Below are 16,462 nucleotides of genomic sequence, written 5' to 3'. Positions count from 1 at the left end.
AAGATCTCCTAACTGCAACTTTAAGATGAAGGCTATATAATTATTAAAAAATATATATGTATATATATATATATATATATATATATATATATATATATATATATATATATATATATATATATATATATATTATTAATAATTAATGATACAGTGTTTTCTGCAGTTTTTGCAAAAGGAGCAAAATAGCCAGTTTATTATTATTATTATGGTCACCCTTCAGTTAGGAGAACAATTCTTACTATTATCTAACCATTAACTATAATTGCAAATATGCTGCTTATTTACAATTAGTGAGGTAGTTTAGGTGGGTTGGATTAAAGGATCTAAAACGTTTTTTAAAAATTCTCTGAATAAGACATTAATATGTGCTTTAGTGCTAATTAACAGACAGAATGCTAGTATATACATGCTAATAAGCAACCAGTTAATAGTAAGAATTGGCCCTTAAATAATCTATTATATACTATTTGAAAGATTAATTTTGGTTTGTTTACTTTTAGCACACTGCCGTGAGGCAATACCATTTTATGTTTTTATTTATTTATTTTTAATCAGTTGCAGCAGATTTGCCGGCTGCACATCCATAATGTGAATCTTTAGTTCCACCTCATCCCAAAGCTGCTCTATTGGGTTGAGATCTGGTGACTCTGGAGGCCATTTGAGTAAAGTGAGCTCATTGTCATGTTCAAGAAACCAGTCTGAGATGATTTGAGCTTTGTGACATGGTGCATTATCCTGCTGGAAGTATTCATCAGAAGATGGGTACACTGTAGTCATAAAGGGATGAAATATACCTCAAATGTCAACTTATGTCAATTCTCATAGTTTCTCACATGATCAAGTTGACTTCTGAATGTATGGACAGAGACAGTAGAGAAAATGGTGTCAGAATACAATTTTTTGGTGCAATATTGTGTAATACATTAGTATGTTACTCTTATTCAATGATTCACCATGTTCTTCAACTTTACTTGAGCAATACAATATGCCTGTTTGGAATTGCGTAGGGAAACTCCAAAAATCCCTGGAGGGAAAAATGAAATGCTAAGCAGATAATCCTGTCAGCCACATTCAGGATAAGCATATTAGGATTCATTTTGGCATAGTGAAACAGACACTACACTCTGTGTCTCGTAATTCCATGACTAAAGTCCAGCTTACGTGTATCATTTTGTGTGGCTTTGGTCTAATGGTGCCTATACTGTTCGCTAGTTTCTAAAGAAGGTAAATATTAAATCTGTAAGAAGTCAAAGTTAGATTGACGTTCGATCTCTAGGATGGAAGATGACAGCCTTACTGTGGACTGAGGAAATATTTCATGGGGGCTATAAATTATGAAGCCACTCATAACAAAGCACAAGAAGACTTGATCTGTGGTGTGAAGGGTCTCACACAGCAGTCAGAAAGAAGAAGCTGAGCGGAATTATAATTTATCTTCATGTGATATTCGTTTTGTTAAAGGAAGTATCTTTTTAGACCAACAAAAAATTCTAATAAAAAAAAACGTAATAATTTTCCCTCCAGCATTTGCACCTACCTATAAAAGAAAGAGGTTAGATTCTGTAAACCAAGGTCTTAGCATGGTTTAGAGACTGCCAAATTACTGTAACTCACCCTTCAACTGAATGGACGTCATTTAAAGTATTTGCAGCAGACTATTGTTTATTTTAAGCTTTATTTTACAGTCCTCTTCGAAGTGTGCACTGCTTATTATAGCAATTACAATATCTGGGTAATAACTAGGTACTAACCCTGAATTAACCTCTAAACCTAACCTTAGCCCATGTAATTATTATAAACTAAACTTGGGTAAGTACACTTTTGGTACACTGCAAGTACATGTACAGTAAAATGAAGTGCAACCCGCAAGACTTTATGTCTTTGTCTTTAAGTCCTTTTGAAATCACATTGGATATTATAATAAGTTATTATCATTTTATGTCACGTAGAATCCCAATGACAACATGAAATGACAGGGAGCAGTGTTTGATCAGTTTAGAGTTTTAAGTGTTTTTAGATTTTAGCATACAGAAAAGGTGAATACAAAACTGAGAATGAATTCAAAATCAATTTCACTAGACAAAATAAAAGTTAATTAAAAAAATGGGAGGGGGGAGGGAGCAATGAATAAGTTTGACGTCTTAGACCTTATCGAACAAATACAACATAGATTTGAGTCAAATTCAGTATTCAGCAACGATAGGATCAACAATAGCATTATATACAGTGAGTACAGTCGGCTAGGACAGGGAATCCAGAGATCCCCCTCTTCTCTTGGAGACCTTTTCCAATATTCTTTTGAAAAAATTTGTGGACTTCTTTTTGTGTCTGGGGCTTTTGATGGAAGAGCAATACAAGTTGTTTCTCTCAAGAAGGGCTTCTCTTCCTGGGATTGTGTCATGAGGTTGTTCTTGGCAGCGTGTGAAGGCTGCCCCCCAAGCCAAGAGTGGGGCCTGGTCCTCACCAGCGCTCATAAATGTTTGACTGATGTTCACAATGTTTCTGGCCCATTACCACAATGCAATGGCTTATTGTTCCAGCTTCGAGGAAGAAAAAGAAGAAGAAGGGGGGACAAGTATTTCTAATAACACTGGAGCCCATGTGAGAGTTATCCAAAATGTTGAGTATGTGAGGACGATCCTATGATTCTGCCTCAGGTGTCAGAGGATTTTATTTTAATAAAAACAGGAGAAAACTGAAGTGCTGTTGTAATTTGAATGCAAACACCTCTGAGGAAAAAGGTCTCACCCTTGTGTTTAATATGCATGGTACATTCTGGACAAGAAAAACATTGTGGCAGACATGGTAGTACCATGGTTCTTTAAAGTACCTTTTAAAGACTGTAGTGTAAAAATATGGTAATCATTCAGTATTCATAAATGAATGTATTTCATAAATGAAAATGTTGTTGTTGTTTTTTTGTCATGAGTTGATATTTCTTGGTACTTCTTGACTCCAAAGCATATAACAAAAAAATTGCCTTCACCAAAAATAACCAAGACACTCTCAAGATTATGTATATCAAACATTTTAATATGATTTTAAGTAGAACCGTTTTTATTTATTTTTTTCTAATGAATTATTACAATAACTCATGAAACAGTGTTCAAACCTATACAGTATTAACTATTATGACTGCAAAGCTGATGCACTTGTTTCTAAAAGTACGATATTAAGCACCTTTTTGTATGAAATGCATGATGAAACTTGAAATATGAGTTAAAATGTTAAGATATTTTGAAGATGAATATAGTTGTGTGAAAAGCTCTTTTAATTGTGTTTGAAATGTGTTATGTAAAAATTAATGCAAAAAATCTGACAGAAATAATTTACATATTTTTGTATTCAGAAGGCTGTTCTATCACTTATCATAATATAATATAATATAATATAATATAATATAATATAATATAATATAATATAATATAATATAATATAATATAATATAATATAATCTTAAAGTGCTTTACACATTTTTGAAAAACTAAATATCATCAACCATCACCAATGTGCATCATCCACCTTGCTTTAAAATATTAAAAACTGTCTTGAGTCTTGGGTTCCAGTGGCTCATCCAATGATGTGAGTTAGGAGACCATAGTTATTTCTGCCACTGTGATTATTTATGCATTTTAGCCTCTGATATTACCGTGCCAGAAATTAGTCAGTTCACCTTTAAACAGAGTGTTGTTCTTTACATTACATCCTTTATTAATAAAGTCACCTTGTCATAGCCTATATGCTATGTTTTGTTTATCATTCTCAAAGTAGCTTATGAAGTCTCTTATAATCACATTGGCCAGAACTGATTGGGGCACGAGTACACAATGCAGGCAGCACAGACAAAGACATTCAATTATTTTTTAGAGACTGAAATTTGATTGCATTGGCTTTTTATTCCACACACTACATGAAACAGCAGTAACCCTCAGAAGTAATTTTGCTGGAACTAACGAGCAGAGAGAGGGAGGGTGTTCCTCACTTCAGCTAAAACAGCTTTGATGAACGACCGCTTTCCCATGGCACACGTCGTCATTAGCCTGACACCAGATTGAAGTTTTAAGAAAAAAAGGAAAATTGATTTACCTCTATTTTGCTTTGGAGCAAATGGTTAATTCCTTGAAATTTGGATCTACTGCCTAAATGCTGCAAGAGCTATTGCCTCTTTCTTTTTCTCTGTCTCCAATACGAATGACAATTTCAGCAGCTGCTGCCTATGTAACAAGTCTGCATTCATTTACTATGAAATGCAACATGAACATCCAATGACCAGTTGAAGAATTGTAAAATAAGTTGAATCTGTACAGCTGAATAAATGTAATTTAGTTAAGTTATGTGTCTTTTATGAGCATAATGGGATTGGCTTTGAAAATGGGCTCTGTAAAAGAACACTTAAAGCTGAGTGTATGTTGAAATAGTGCTGATTGATTCTTGAAGACAGAGAGAGATTCTGTATGCAGGTCTTTTTACCTGCAGAAATTGCATGTGCACAAGCAGACTGTAATAATGGCAATCTTCTCCTCTTTGACAGACACTTTTCCAGTCGTAATAAATAGAGGAGATTGAGTCTAGTGGTCACATTTTGTACTCCAGTGAATATTTCTCTGGTAAAGTTTATTTTTAAAAGTCAATATCTGAGCAGGTAAACATGTCAAATACAGTCTACAAGAAAGCTATTGAACATGTCCACACTTAATGCTGAGGAAATCACACTGACTCCTACAGCAGGGCATACTGTCACAAGAATGTATCTTGTCTTGATGTGTAAAATACAATACAGTATATATTGTATAATATTTGATGTCTAAAATGATCTATTTCATTGATCTTTAGAAAACAAACCTATTGTCACGTGTTGGTTTCTGTTTACTGTAGTTCCATTTTGCTCCTGTTTGGTTAATTTCCTGTTCTCTTCATTAGTTAATTATCATGCATTAGTTTCCACCTGTGTTTATTATTCATCTCAATTGCTCCTTATTTTTATTCCTTTATAAGCGCTTAGTTTCTGTTTCTTCTTGGTCTTGAATTAATGTTGTTTGAATGGTCTACATTTGTTTATGTTCATTAAAAGACTTATTTATCTCCACTCCTTCTTTGTGCTTTCACTAAAACCACGACCGCCTGACAGAATCCAAGACCAATTACAAAGGAAATGACGGCTGAGGATAAACTATGTACACTGCGGCAGAGTAGTCGGACATTAGAGAGATATTTGGAGGAATTCCTCACACTTTCCAAAGAGGTGAGCTGGCTCAACTCTTCGCTTGGTGGCTGTTTACAGCTGAGGCTGGATGAGTATATAATTAGCTGTGATCTCCCCACATGTGAATTTCCCCTGATTGAGCTGATTAATCTCATCCTCTATTTGAACAATTTCAAATCCGAGGTGGAAGAAGTCCAAAATTTAAGTTTCCTCTTCCAGACCCCTATGGAACAAGCCGTGCCTCCCCAGATCACCTCACGCCGGGTACCACCTGCCCAAGCCAAGGCATCCCTAAATTCTTCAAAGCTCCTCCCCAGTCCTCAGCCCAGTATCACAAGCTGCTTGGAGGTATCGATCGCCAGCCGCTCGGAAGGCAAGATGGTCGGCCACCGCTGACTCAGGTCCATCAGCCACCATGTGCTCAGTGATGTTGCACATGGTTCACGGCTCCAATCCTCACCCCAGTATCCACTTTGGAAAGCTCTCCTATGTCTCCTGAGTTTCCTACATATCCACAGAGCTTGCTCCAGTGTCAGCTCCAGCCCTAGAGCTCGCTCCAGTGTCTGCTCCAGCCCCAGAGCTGACCCCAGTGTCTGCTCTAACACTAGAGCTCGCTCCAGTGTCGTCTCCAGCCCTAGAGCTCGCTCCAGTGTTGGCTCCAGCCTTAAAGCTCGCTCCATTGTTGGCTTCAGTCCCAGAGCTCGCTCCAGCCCTAGAGCTCACTCCAGTATCTGTTCCAGCCCTAGAGCTCGCTCCAGTGTCTGCTCCAGCCCTAGAGCTCACCCCAATGTCAGCTCCAGCCCTAGAGCTCGCTCCAGTGTCTGCTCCAGCCCTAGAGCTCACCCCAATGTCAGCTCCAGCCCTAGAGCTCGCTCCAGTGTCTGCTCCAGCCCTAGAGCTCGCTCCAGTGTCTGCTCCAGCCCTAGAGCTCACCCCAGTATCTGTTCCAGCCCTAGAGCTCGCTCCAGTGTCTGCTCCAGCCCCAGAGCTGACCCCAGTGTCTGCTCTAACACTAGAGCTCGCTCCAGTGTCGTCTCCAGCCCTAGAGCTCGCTCCAGTGTTGGCTCCAGCCTTAAAGCTCGCTCCATTGTTGGCTTCAGTCCCAGAGCTCGCTCCAGCCCTAGAGCTCACTCCAGTATCTGTTCCAGCCCTAGAGCTCGCTCCAGTGTCTGCTCCAGCCCTAGAGCTCACCCCAATGTCAGCTCCAGCCCTAGAGCTCGCTCCAGTGTCTGCTCCAGCCCTAGAGCTCACCCCAGTATCTGATCCAGCCCTAGAGCTCGCTCCAGTGTCTGCTCCAGCCCTAGAGCTGACCCCAGTGTCTGCTCAAGTCCTAGAGCTGACCCCAGTGTCTGCTCCAGCCCTAGAGCTGACCCCAGTGTCAGCTCCAGCCCTAGAGCTCGCTCCAGTGTCGTCTCCAGCCCTAGAGCTCGCTCCAGTGTCTGCTCCAGCCCTAGAGCTCACCCCAATGTCAGCTCCAGCCCTAGAGCTCGCTCCAGTGTCTGCTCCAGCCCCAGAGCTGACCCCAGTGTCTGCTCTAACACTAGAGCTCGCTCCAGTGTCGTCTCCAGCCCTAGAGCTCGCTCCAGTGTTGGCTCCAGCCTTAAAGCTCGCTCCATTGTTGGCTTCAGTCCCAGAGCTCGCTCCAGCCCTAGAGCTCACTCCAGTATCTGTTCCAGCCCTAGAGCTCGCTCCAGTGTCTGCTCCAGCCCTAGAGCTCACCCCAATGTCAGCTCCAGCCCTAGAGCTCGCTCCAGTGTCTGCTCCAGCCCTAGAGCTCACCCCAGTATCTGATCCAGCCCTAGAGCTCGCTCCAGTGTCTGCTCCAGCCCTAGAGCTGACCCCAGTGTCTGCTCAAGTCCTAGAGCTGACCCCAGTGTCTGCTCCAGCCCTAGAGCTGACCCCAGTGTCAGCTCCAGCCCTAGAGCTCGCTCCAGTGTCGTCTCCAGCCCTAGAGCTCGCTCCAGTGTCTGCTCCAGCCCTAGAGCTCACCCCAATGTCAGCTCCAGCCCTAGAGCTCGCTCCAGTGTCTGCTCCAGCCCTAGAGCTCGCTCCAGTGTCTGCTCCAGCCCTAGAGCTCACCCCAGTATCTGCTCCAGCCCTAGAGCTCGCTCCAGTATCTGCTCCAGCCCTAGAGCTCGCTCCAGTGTCTGCTCCAGCCCTAGAGCTCGCTCCAGTGTCTGCTCCAGCCCTAGAGCTCGCTCCAGTGTCTGCTCTAGCCCTAGAGCTCGCTCCAGTGTCGGCTCCAGCCCTAGATTCAAATTCAGAAAATTCAGTATAGTAATTGTGATAACTAAAGGCTCAATTACAATACAAAACATAACATGTGTTTAATAAATTGTAACAGTGACAACAATAGTGTACAAAACTGCAATAAGGCAGTCAGAAGGCAATATTAGCGCTTGGAATAAATTGCATTTTTCATTTAATTGTTGATTTTATGCCATGTCAACAGTCATTGGCACACATTCAGGCTCTCTTCAATCAATATCAGGGCTACATTTGCAGTGCTTTGTTTCTGGCTCTGTGGGCCTTTCAGCATGAAGCCCAGGGCAGTCAGCAGCCGGTGAGAATTGGCTGTTAGCCATTTTGAAGGATAAGAAGTCAACTAAGTTGATATTTAATATTTTCAGACCTTTGCTCTTACTAAAATCCACAAATGTAGTTTTTTATCAACTTCTAAATATTGAGTGAAACCATTTCTAAAATGCATTACAAGCTAAATTTCAGTAATGATTTCCTCTTTGAACTTCCTAATCTAACAGTAAGCAAAACACGGCTGTTCTAACTAAGAACAGAAGCAGAGAACACTCAGCGTTCAACATGAGGGCTGTTCTAAATATTCCAATGGTCTCCTATGACATCAGGATTGGGACTGACAGACTTTAATTAGACCTGAGGCCTGTCCGCATGAATTAAAATTAAATCCCAATACATATATTTTAGCTATTTATATTTTGGATTTTAGTTTTGCTATTAATGCTGTGATTGCTTAGCTGGTCCCCTATCATGGGATGCTGTGTTCCCACCTGCCCTTAAGTGACTTAAACAAAGCTTCTTTTGTCAGCCAGCTGTCCATGCTGGTCCATCAACAAGACAACCATCAAATCAGCAGAAAGCAGCGTGGAAGTGTATGTCAGATTGTAAGCATACTGTATATAGTATTATTTCAATATAACTTATTTTTAAATTATCTTGTGCCCCCCTGGTTTCAAACTACCCTTTGTATTTTATTAATTATTATTATTATTATTAATTAATTAATTAATTAATTTTTTTTTTCAGAAAGCATCAATTTACTTCACTTGCAGTTATATGTTATGAAATTAGTTGAGTACATCTTTATGTTTAATGTTATAATTAGGCTATATTCATTGGATACATCCATGGACTAGTATTTATGGTAAGCTAAATTGTAAGTTACCTTAATGTCACTACTGTTAAGCATATTTCGTATAGGAACCCTTAATTTGTCCTTCGTGAACAAATCTGAGCACAAAGTATTAGCAGTGATCCCATTTTTTTTTTTTTTAAATCTTCGATTAAATAAAAACTATACATTAACGCAGTTTTTTGTGTTGTTTTTTCTTGCCTCCAAAATTACCATATTTGTATTTAAAATATGCTTACTTTTATGTTATATTTAATATTTCTTATATTTCAGTAAGATAAAATTAATTAAAATTACATTTCCAGTGAGTTCAAAGAGCCAAAACCTAAATCTTGACCCTCTTGCAGTAGGACTTTTATCTGATATTGAAGTCTCAATCAGTGGCTCATACAATTATTTGGTTTTGTTTGTGTGAGTGACAGTTTTTATTAAAAAATAAAACATATAAAAAAAATTCAAATAACGTATATAATAGTAGTCTACATTTAAAGTTAATATATACATATATAATAATAGTTTAAAGCATGAGAAAATATGTTTTAAAAATATTGTTTTGAAATGTTCTTTAAAATTAAACTTAATTTGACATGATTACAATGATCTGTAATTGAGATTAGTGCATGCTTACAAAGTGCACTTTTAAAAATATATATTTCACTGACCAGCTGTAGGCTACACTTAAAATATAAACAAAAATATTTGGTAAAATATATGTACTTACTATTACAATATCAGCAAGTACTTTATTTATTTATGTATTTATTTATTCATTCATTCATTCATTTATTTATAAGGTTTGTACAGGCTAAACTACACGTATTTCGTCGGCTTGATGACGTTGATTGTCGTAATTTAAAAAGGGGGTGGGGGCTTTTGTTTTGACGGCGATGTGGCCCGGAAGTGCTTTGTTCTCTGCCAACATTACACTCGGCTAGTTGGCGATCAGTATTTGTCGTTACTGCGGAATAGGTAACAAACTAGATGGGTTTACTGCGACAAAACAGTGTCGCCTTTTAAGGAATCACAATGCCATTAAGAGCAGCCTGAGATCAGAGATCAAGTTATAAATCTGTTGACCGATTGTTATGATTGACGTTAGCCTTTGCTAAATGCGACGTGATTCTGTGTGATTAAATTTGAGCAACAGCTTTCAGATAATCGACCAGGTCAATGTACCAAGAGCTCCGAACCGACTTTACAGCAGATCAGCAGTGGATACTCGTGTGTAATCGTCTGACCTGTAAGAATTCGTGCATAAAACTTACCAGCTATCCAGCTAATACACCAATCCAAGCACGTTAAAAGGGATCTGCTGGCACCAGACATCGGTCGATTGTACAGGATCTGCTGTTAAACTTTAAAGTGATTCTCAGACTGATATCTTGAGGTGAAATGGATGACTTCAGCTCTATCAGTCTGCTGTCTCTGGCTATGCTAGTCGGCTGCTATGTGGCTGGAACAATCCCCCTGGCTGTCAACTTCTCTGAGGTGAGCCCTAACTTGAGTTGAACATGTCTACAATAGTTTATGGTGTGCTCAGTCCTTGAGAGTTTCTCAGTGTACCTTCTTGCAGCGATAAGTTCTTTCCAGAAAACTAACTCTGAGATGGCTAGTCAGCCATCATGTGCAGTGCTGATATCTCCAAAAGTTTGCGCACCCTTGATTTAAGCTTTAAATGCTGAATGTGATATCAACCGTAAGTTTATACTGAAGACACACGCTGTTTAATTTGCCACCTACGCTGTATTTGTTTAAACTTTTGACAAGGAACTGATTTTAAAATGCGGTTTAGAATGATTTTCTGGACAAACGAGCTGTATCGTTTATTAGCCATCAGAACATGTTTGTAGTGACTAATGCAGAAACGTGGGAGGCATTTAAAACTCTGAGGTAAAGTTCATTTATTTAAAGTTCATTTATTTAAAGTTCATTTATTTAAAGTTCATTTATTTACACAATCATTTACTAATATTTTACTAGGTACACAACCGTTTAAATACTGTTTCTTACACTCAACAGGGCAACATTTATTTGTTCCAAAAATACAGCAAACTGGTAATATTGTGAAATATTATTACAATTTAAAATAACTGTTTTTAATATGCTCTGAATGTCATTATTCTGTGTTGACAAATCGGAAGCCATACAGCAGCCATAACTTCAGGTGTCAGTATCATAATTGTCCAGAAATCATTATAAAGTTTTTTTTTTAGGAAAATAAAAATCATTGACTTTTAATGTTGTATATAAGCTGATACTCTTCTCAGAGCCAAATATTAGTTCGTCTCTCTGCCTAGCCGTTATATTGCTCTGTCTGTGGTGCTTATGGGCCTGGGTTTGACCCAGATGAAGCTTGTCTATAAGGAGTTTATGATTTCTGTGAGCTGTGGTTGTGCCTGCATACTTTTTCTGATGAATATATTTTAATCCCTTTTTTTATAATATCCAGCTTTTTCACACGAAGTTGACCTGAAATCAACCCCACCTAAATACATAATATAGTGACCTTTATGCAAGTGTTTGACTGCTCTTCTGTCTCCAGGAGAAGCTGAAGTTGGTGACGGTGTTGGGAGCCGGGCTGTTGTGTGGCACTGCGCTGGCTGTCATTATTCCAGAGGGAGTTCATGCTCTCTATGAGGAAATGCTGGAAGGTTACATTTATTTACTATTCAATGCACAAAATATTTCATAGTTTTGGGCGAAGTTATTCATTCCTAAATCCTTATCTGTTATGTAGATGTTTATCTTTAGGAATGCTTTCATGTGTGGTAGGCATTCTGCTGAGGCTTGTAAAACTGTCAGCTAAACGACTGACTATATATGTGTGGGTGTGGGTGTGTGTGTGTATGTGTACTATAAACTACTAAGAAAATGTAGCTGACACTTTTGTAGCATTGTATGCTATTAAATGGATCTGATTATATAAATTCTAATTTAGTTGTATCACTTCTGGCACAAACATCAATGATTTTTGAACAAATTAATCTTAATCAGAGTGACATCATTGAACATATTTATACACTACTGTTTTAAAATTCACAGCTGGTAAAACATTTTAAAAAATGCTTTTGAAATAAGTGCCATTCTCACCAAGGCTCTATTTATTTGATCAAAAATGCAGTAACATCGAAAACGAATTGCAATTTCAAATAACAGTATTTGTTTAATTTGAAAATATCATTTATAAAACTGTCCATCACTTCATATGAGACGGAGCAGGTTTGGATATGATGCTGTGCACAAGTACATTGTGACATTAATATAGCTTCATAGTGTTTTGTCATGCTAAACCACTGCTTCTTGCTACTTTATGTTAGTATTGACAAAGCTTTAGTTAGTTCCCATTACCGATGATATAAATGACTCCAAAGCTGTGCCCACTCATGTTTTGGTTCAGATGGGCACCACCATGGCCACGGGCAGGTGGAAGCGGGAGTCTCTGAACCGAAGGTTGTAGAAGGAGTCGTGGGACAAAGCGCTGAACACAGCCACAGTCACGAGCAGCTCCACGCTTACATCGGCGTCTCTCTGGTGCTGGGCTTCGTCTTCATGCTGCTGGTGGATCAGATCGGCAGTTCTCACATGCACAGCACTGATGGTCAGTAGGACGCTGGTGGTTTTGTTTTATTACCTGTTGAAATGGTAAAACCTGTCTAAATCGGTTCTCTCCACATGTTTAGATCCAGAAGCAGCAAGGACTGCTAGCTCTAAGGTCACCACCACACTTGGATTGGTCGTTCATGCTGCAGGTGAAATAGAAAAGGACTGTGAATGAAACCTCTTTAGTTGCAATATCCTAATCTTTTCTACTAGTAGCTCCCGGTTGTATTTGTGTCTTATTAATATGTTAAATCTGACCGCTGATCGTGTTGTATTCTCTCTGTGCTCCAGCTGATGGTGTTGCTCTCGGAGCCGCTGCGTCCACGTCTCAGACCAGCGTCCAGCTCATTGTGTTCGTGGCCATTATGTTGCATAAGGTACAGTCAATCTTGATTAAGTTGCTTCTGCTTTACATTGTGTATTAGGTTATCGTGCTGTGAATATAGGTGAGTCTTTTGATAAATTGTTTGCGCTGTTCCATATTTGTATCGATTTGTTTAGAAATACCTGCAGATTGACTGAATGTAAATGCAGGCACCTTTCCAAATAAAGTTGTACAAATATTTAAAACATAGACTCGATATATTTGAAATACCGTATTTTTCGGACTATAAGTCGCACCTGAGTACAAGTCGCATCAGTCCAAAAATACTGAGTAAATGAGTATTTCTGCCATGATGAGTAAAAAAAAACATATATAAGTCGCACTGGACTATAAGTCGCATTTATTTAGAACCAAGCACCAAGAGAAAACATTACCGCAGCCACGAGAGGGCGCTCTATTTTCAGTGTAGACTACAGGAGCACTGAGCAGCACAGAGCGCCCTCTCACGGCTGGAGACGGTAATGTTTTCTCTTGGTTCATTTCTCTCGGTTCATGTCAAATTAATTTTGATAAATAAGTCGCACCTGACTATAAGTCGCAGGACCAGCCAAACTATGAAAAAAGTGTGACTTATAGTCCGGAAAATACGGTAAATTAGAAAAGAATTAGTGAACATATTTAGTGTAACTTGACACAAATGTGAATGAGTACCCGAACTTCATTTTTATTTTTATTTTTATGCACACTCTCCCAACAGGAGTTTTGCATGTTATCTGAGACTATGTCTGTAAAGCATAGCACTGTTGTGTATTTTTGTAATGATAATTGTAATCATTATGTAAAAAAAAATGTAACATTTAGTTTTTTTTTTTGTTTTTTTTTTTGGTGAACAGTGTAGTTTTTAAATGATATTTTATACCCATAATATTTGATTACGTCTGGCGCATCTTGATACGTCTTGTATTTCAGGCCCCCGCAGCGTTTGGACTCGTCTCTTTCCTCATGCACGCGGGTTTAGAAAGAAACCGTATCCGGAAACATCTGTTAGTCTTTGCCTTGGCTGCCCCTGTTCTGGCCATGCTCACCTACGTAGGACTCAGTCAGGTATGTTTAAGTATAAAAAAAAATAACACTTTACAACAAGCTTCCATTTGTTAACATGAAGTAACAATGAAAAATACTTCAATTAATTAATCTTATTTAATGTTGTATATATTAATGTTATTTAACGAACCTGAGCTAGCATGTTTTAACAATTAACTGCTTTCTTTTAAATAACTTGCATTAACAAAGATTCACTAAACAAGAAAGAATTTTTCGTACTGTTCCTTTAAGACCTGCACACATCTGTATCCGTAATCTACTAATTACCCCGTTTAGTGTCCGTTTTATAACTTCACAGCAATAACTCTAGATGCTTCACCAGGGTTACAGAACAAGCATGGAGACCCACGCTGTGTTTTTGATGGGAACGGCCGAGGTGGCAGAGTGAAGGTTGCTCACCTCTGGCTCTCTGCTGTGAAACAGCCCATAATTGTGCTTCTTTAGACCGATCACTGAAATGCAGAAAAGCAATGCAGTGTTACCTCTGGGACGCCAACGAGCATCCCAATAACAATACTGAATATTTAATGTCTGCAACAAAACAAGTTTCAACCACTCCGACTGTGTCCTAGATTCACCCGTCATCTAACACTTATTCTCTTTTTCCATCCAGAGCAGTAAAGAGGCACTCTCTGACGTCAACGCCACCGGCGTGGCAATGCTGTTTTCCGCCGGCACCTTCCTGTACGTAGCCACAGTGCACGTCCTCCCGGAAGTGGGCGGCATGGGCGGCCACAGCCACTCGCCCGGAGCCAGCGCAGGGAAGGGACTGAGCAAAGTAGAGGTTGGAGCTCTGGTTCTCGGCTGTCTGATTCCTCTGGTGCTGTCCATCGGCCACCAGCACTAGTGTCCTTCACTCGAAGCAACAAGGTCTGAAAAGTGTAACCGGGACTTGGCCACAGATGTGGTTTGAATCATGCCTCCGTCAGTTTCTAAAAGTTGGCGGTTGGAGTGAACGCAGGAACATTGCCGTTAGGATCAAGAATTGAGAAGCGCCTATGGACTTCTGGAATGGGCAGCCCTGTCCCTTCATAAAGCCCCGTGGGCTGACCGCTTACGATGGCCATACACCAATAAACGCGATCATGTGTCCACCTCTTCATTTGATGTTTTCTTCAGTGGTGCTGGTTTACAAAGATTCGGTTACTGTTGGGTCGTCATGTATGCTTTCAATCGGTTTTTAGATCAAATTTGTCCACGAATCTTTTAAAAGGTGAACCCAGCACAATTGTGCCCATTTGCAATGATGCTAAACGTTTAGATGCTTTACAAACATTAAATGGATTGAGTTTAATGTCCCTCTTTTTCTACAGCGTCGGTTAGTTGTTTGAAACTTTGATCAAATTTCAGCTTGCCTAAGCTAGTTAGCTAAAACACTTTTCATTAAGAACATTTCCAAAGTTGTCTGTTTTTACACCATTTTTTAATGTAGTTTTATTAATGCTAACAGTTAATGTGGGAACATGCTCTGATGTCCGGGGCTTTGTTTCCCTCCTCTAAACTATAGTACTTTATTCAAAAATGTCATCATGTGTGTGTGGTTATTGGACAAATGACATCTTTTTTTCCAGTAATATTCAAATCTTTGGAAGTACTTTTATTTTTGCAGTAAATTTCAAACAGTTGCATTTTTCATTTAAATATTATTGTCAAATGACACTTGAGAAATGTGTTGTGCAAAGGCTTGCTGGTGGACATTGATCTGTTCAGTACATGTACAGCTTTATTATCCGACTTCCCAACTATTTTTCAAACCTGACTGGTTGTTTAATCCTGATTTAAGGTCATTCAGATGTTTTGTACTGTGATGCCTGCTCCGAGCAGAGTCTGTGTACTGTAAATATGTATTCTTTGTATAAATGACAAAAAAAAACACCCTATTTGACATCCTGTTTGACACTCAAAGGAGTTTTTAGTCTCATTTTAGAATGGGAAGGAAAGATTGTTTTTAAAATGACGACTGTTGATACTTCCATTTTTATTTGGGACTTCTTCTTTGAGAATTTGAGGTCAGTTGGAAAGATATATGCTGCTTTGGTCGGCTGAAGGTTTTAAATCTGCAAACGGGAAAGCTGCTGTGTTCATCACCAAGTTACTTAAAGGTTGCCTCTGAAGCTTGAATAAGAAAATGTTATTAGACTTCTGGGGCCAACTTGGACTCCAGTAACTCCCTGTGGTCCTGGTTTACCGTCCTCACAGTGTGTTTGAAAGCTGTTAGTGCTTCTAGCTCTCTAGCGCCCTCATCTTACCACAGCGCACAAGTGCAACATCAACCTCAAATTCTGAAAGAAACCCTGATGAGAGACTTTCTGCTGATTTGTGTATAATTATTATTTTATGACTCCATTTAAAGGGAAAACTAGATAAATGTAGTTTCATTCGAATACTACGACATGACCTCCCAGAAACCTGGGACAGATGTATAATGGAAATGAATGGTGACTGGATAGATGAAGGGTTGTGCCAAACTGACTTATTTCTGCTCATACAGTCTCAGAGATTTTACAATGTGTCGAGATTTGATGTTTTGGGCTTTTATGTGATCATTCCACAAAAAGGACTATGCCTTATTTTTCTCACAGTTTTTTTTTTTTTTTTTTTATACTTAAAATGGTTTCACAATGCTTTGTTCATGATTTTAATCTTTTTTTCTTTTCTTTTTTTTTTCTCCAGATACTTACTATGTACCTTATTTTGCCTGTCTAATGACATTTGGAATTGCATTGAGAAATATTTTCACTTGTGAATTAATGAAGCAAATAAATGGTCAATGAGTACTTGTTTAAAGAAAAAATTATTGTCCAGTAATAAAGAAATAAACAGCCAATTTCATTATTATTAT

General features: G+C 38.9%; 1 protein-coding gene across 1 annotated transcript; it reads left to right on the top strand.

The window, feature by feature from the left end:
- The first annotated feature begins 9,472 nt into the window (after nucleotides 1–9,472).
- Nucleotides 9,473–16,458, top strand: LOC127976128 (zinc transporter ZIP9). The gene is made up of 7 exons (XM_052580296.1): nucleotides 9,473–10,079; nucleotides 11,134–11,242; nucleotides 11,989–12,189; nucleotides 12,272–12,340; nucleotides 12,483–12,568; nucleotides 13,486–13,620; nucleotides 14,234–16,458. Exons 1-7 carry the CDS (start codon nucleotides 9,984–9,986, stop codon nucleotides 14,465–14,467), a joined length of 930 nt encoding a protein of 309 aa, XP_052436256.1. The 5' UTR covers nucleotides 9,473–9,983; the 3' UTR covers nucleotides 14,468–16,458.
- The last annotated feature ends 4 nt before the right edge of the window (nucleotides 16,459–16,462 follow it).

The sequence above is a fragment of the Carassius gibelio genome, chromosome B17 (genome assembly GCF_023724105.1).
Source record: "Carassius gibelio isolate Cgi1373 ecotype wild population from Czech Republic chromosome B17, carGib1.2-hapl.c, whole genome shotgun sequence".
Lineage (NCBI taxonomy): Eukaryota > Metazoa > Chordata > Actinopteri > Cypriniformes > Cyprinidae > Carassius > Carassius gibelio.
Note: the sequence above shows the minus strand (reverse complement) of the source record. Positions and strands in the feature narration are given on the sequence as shown.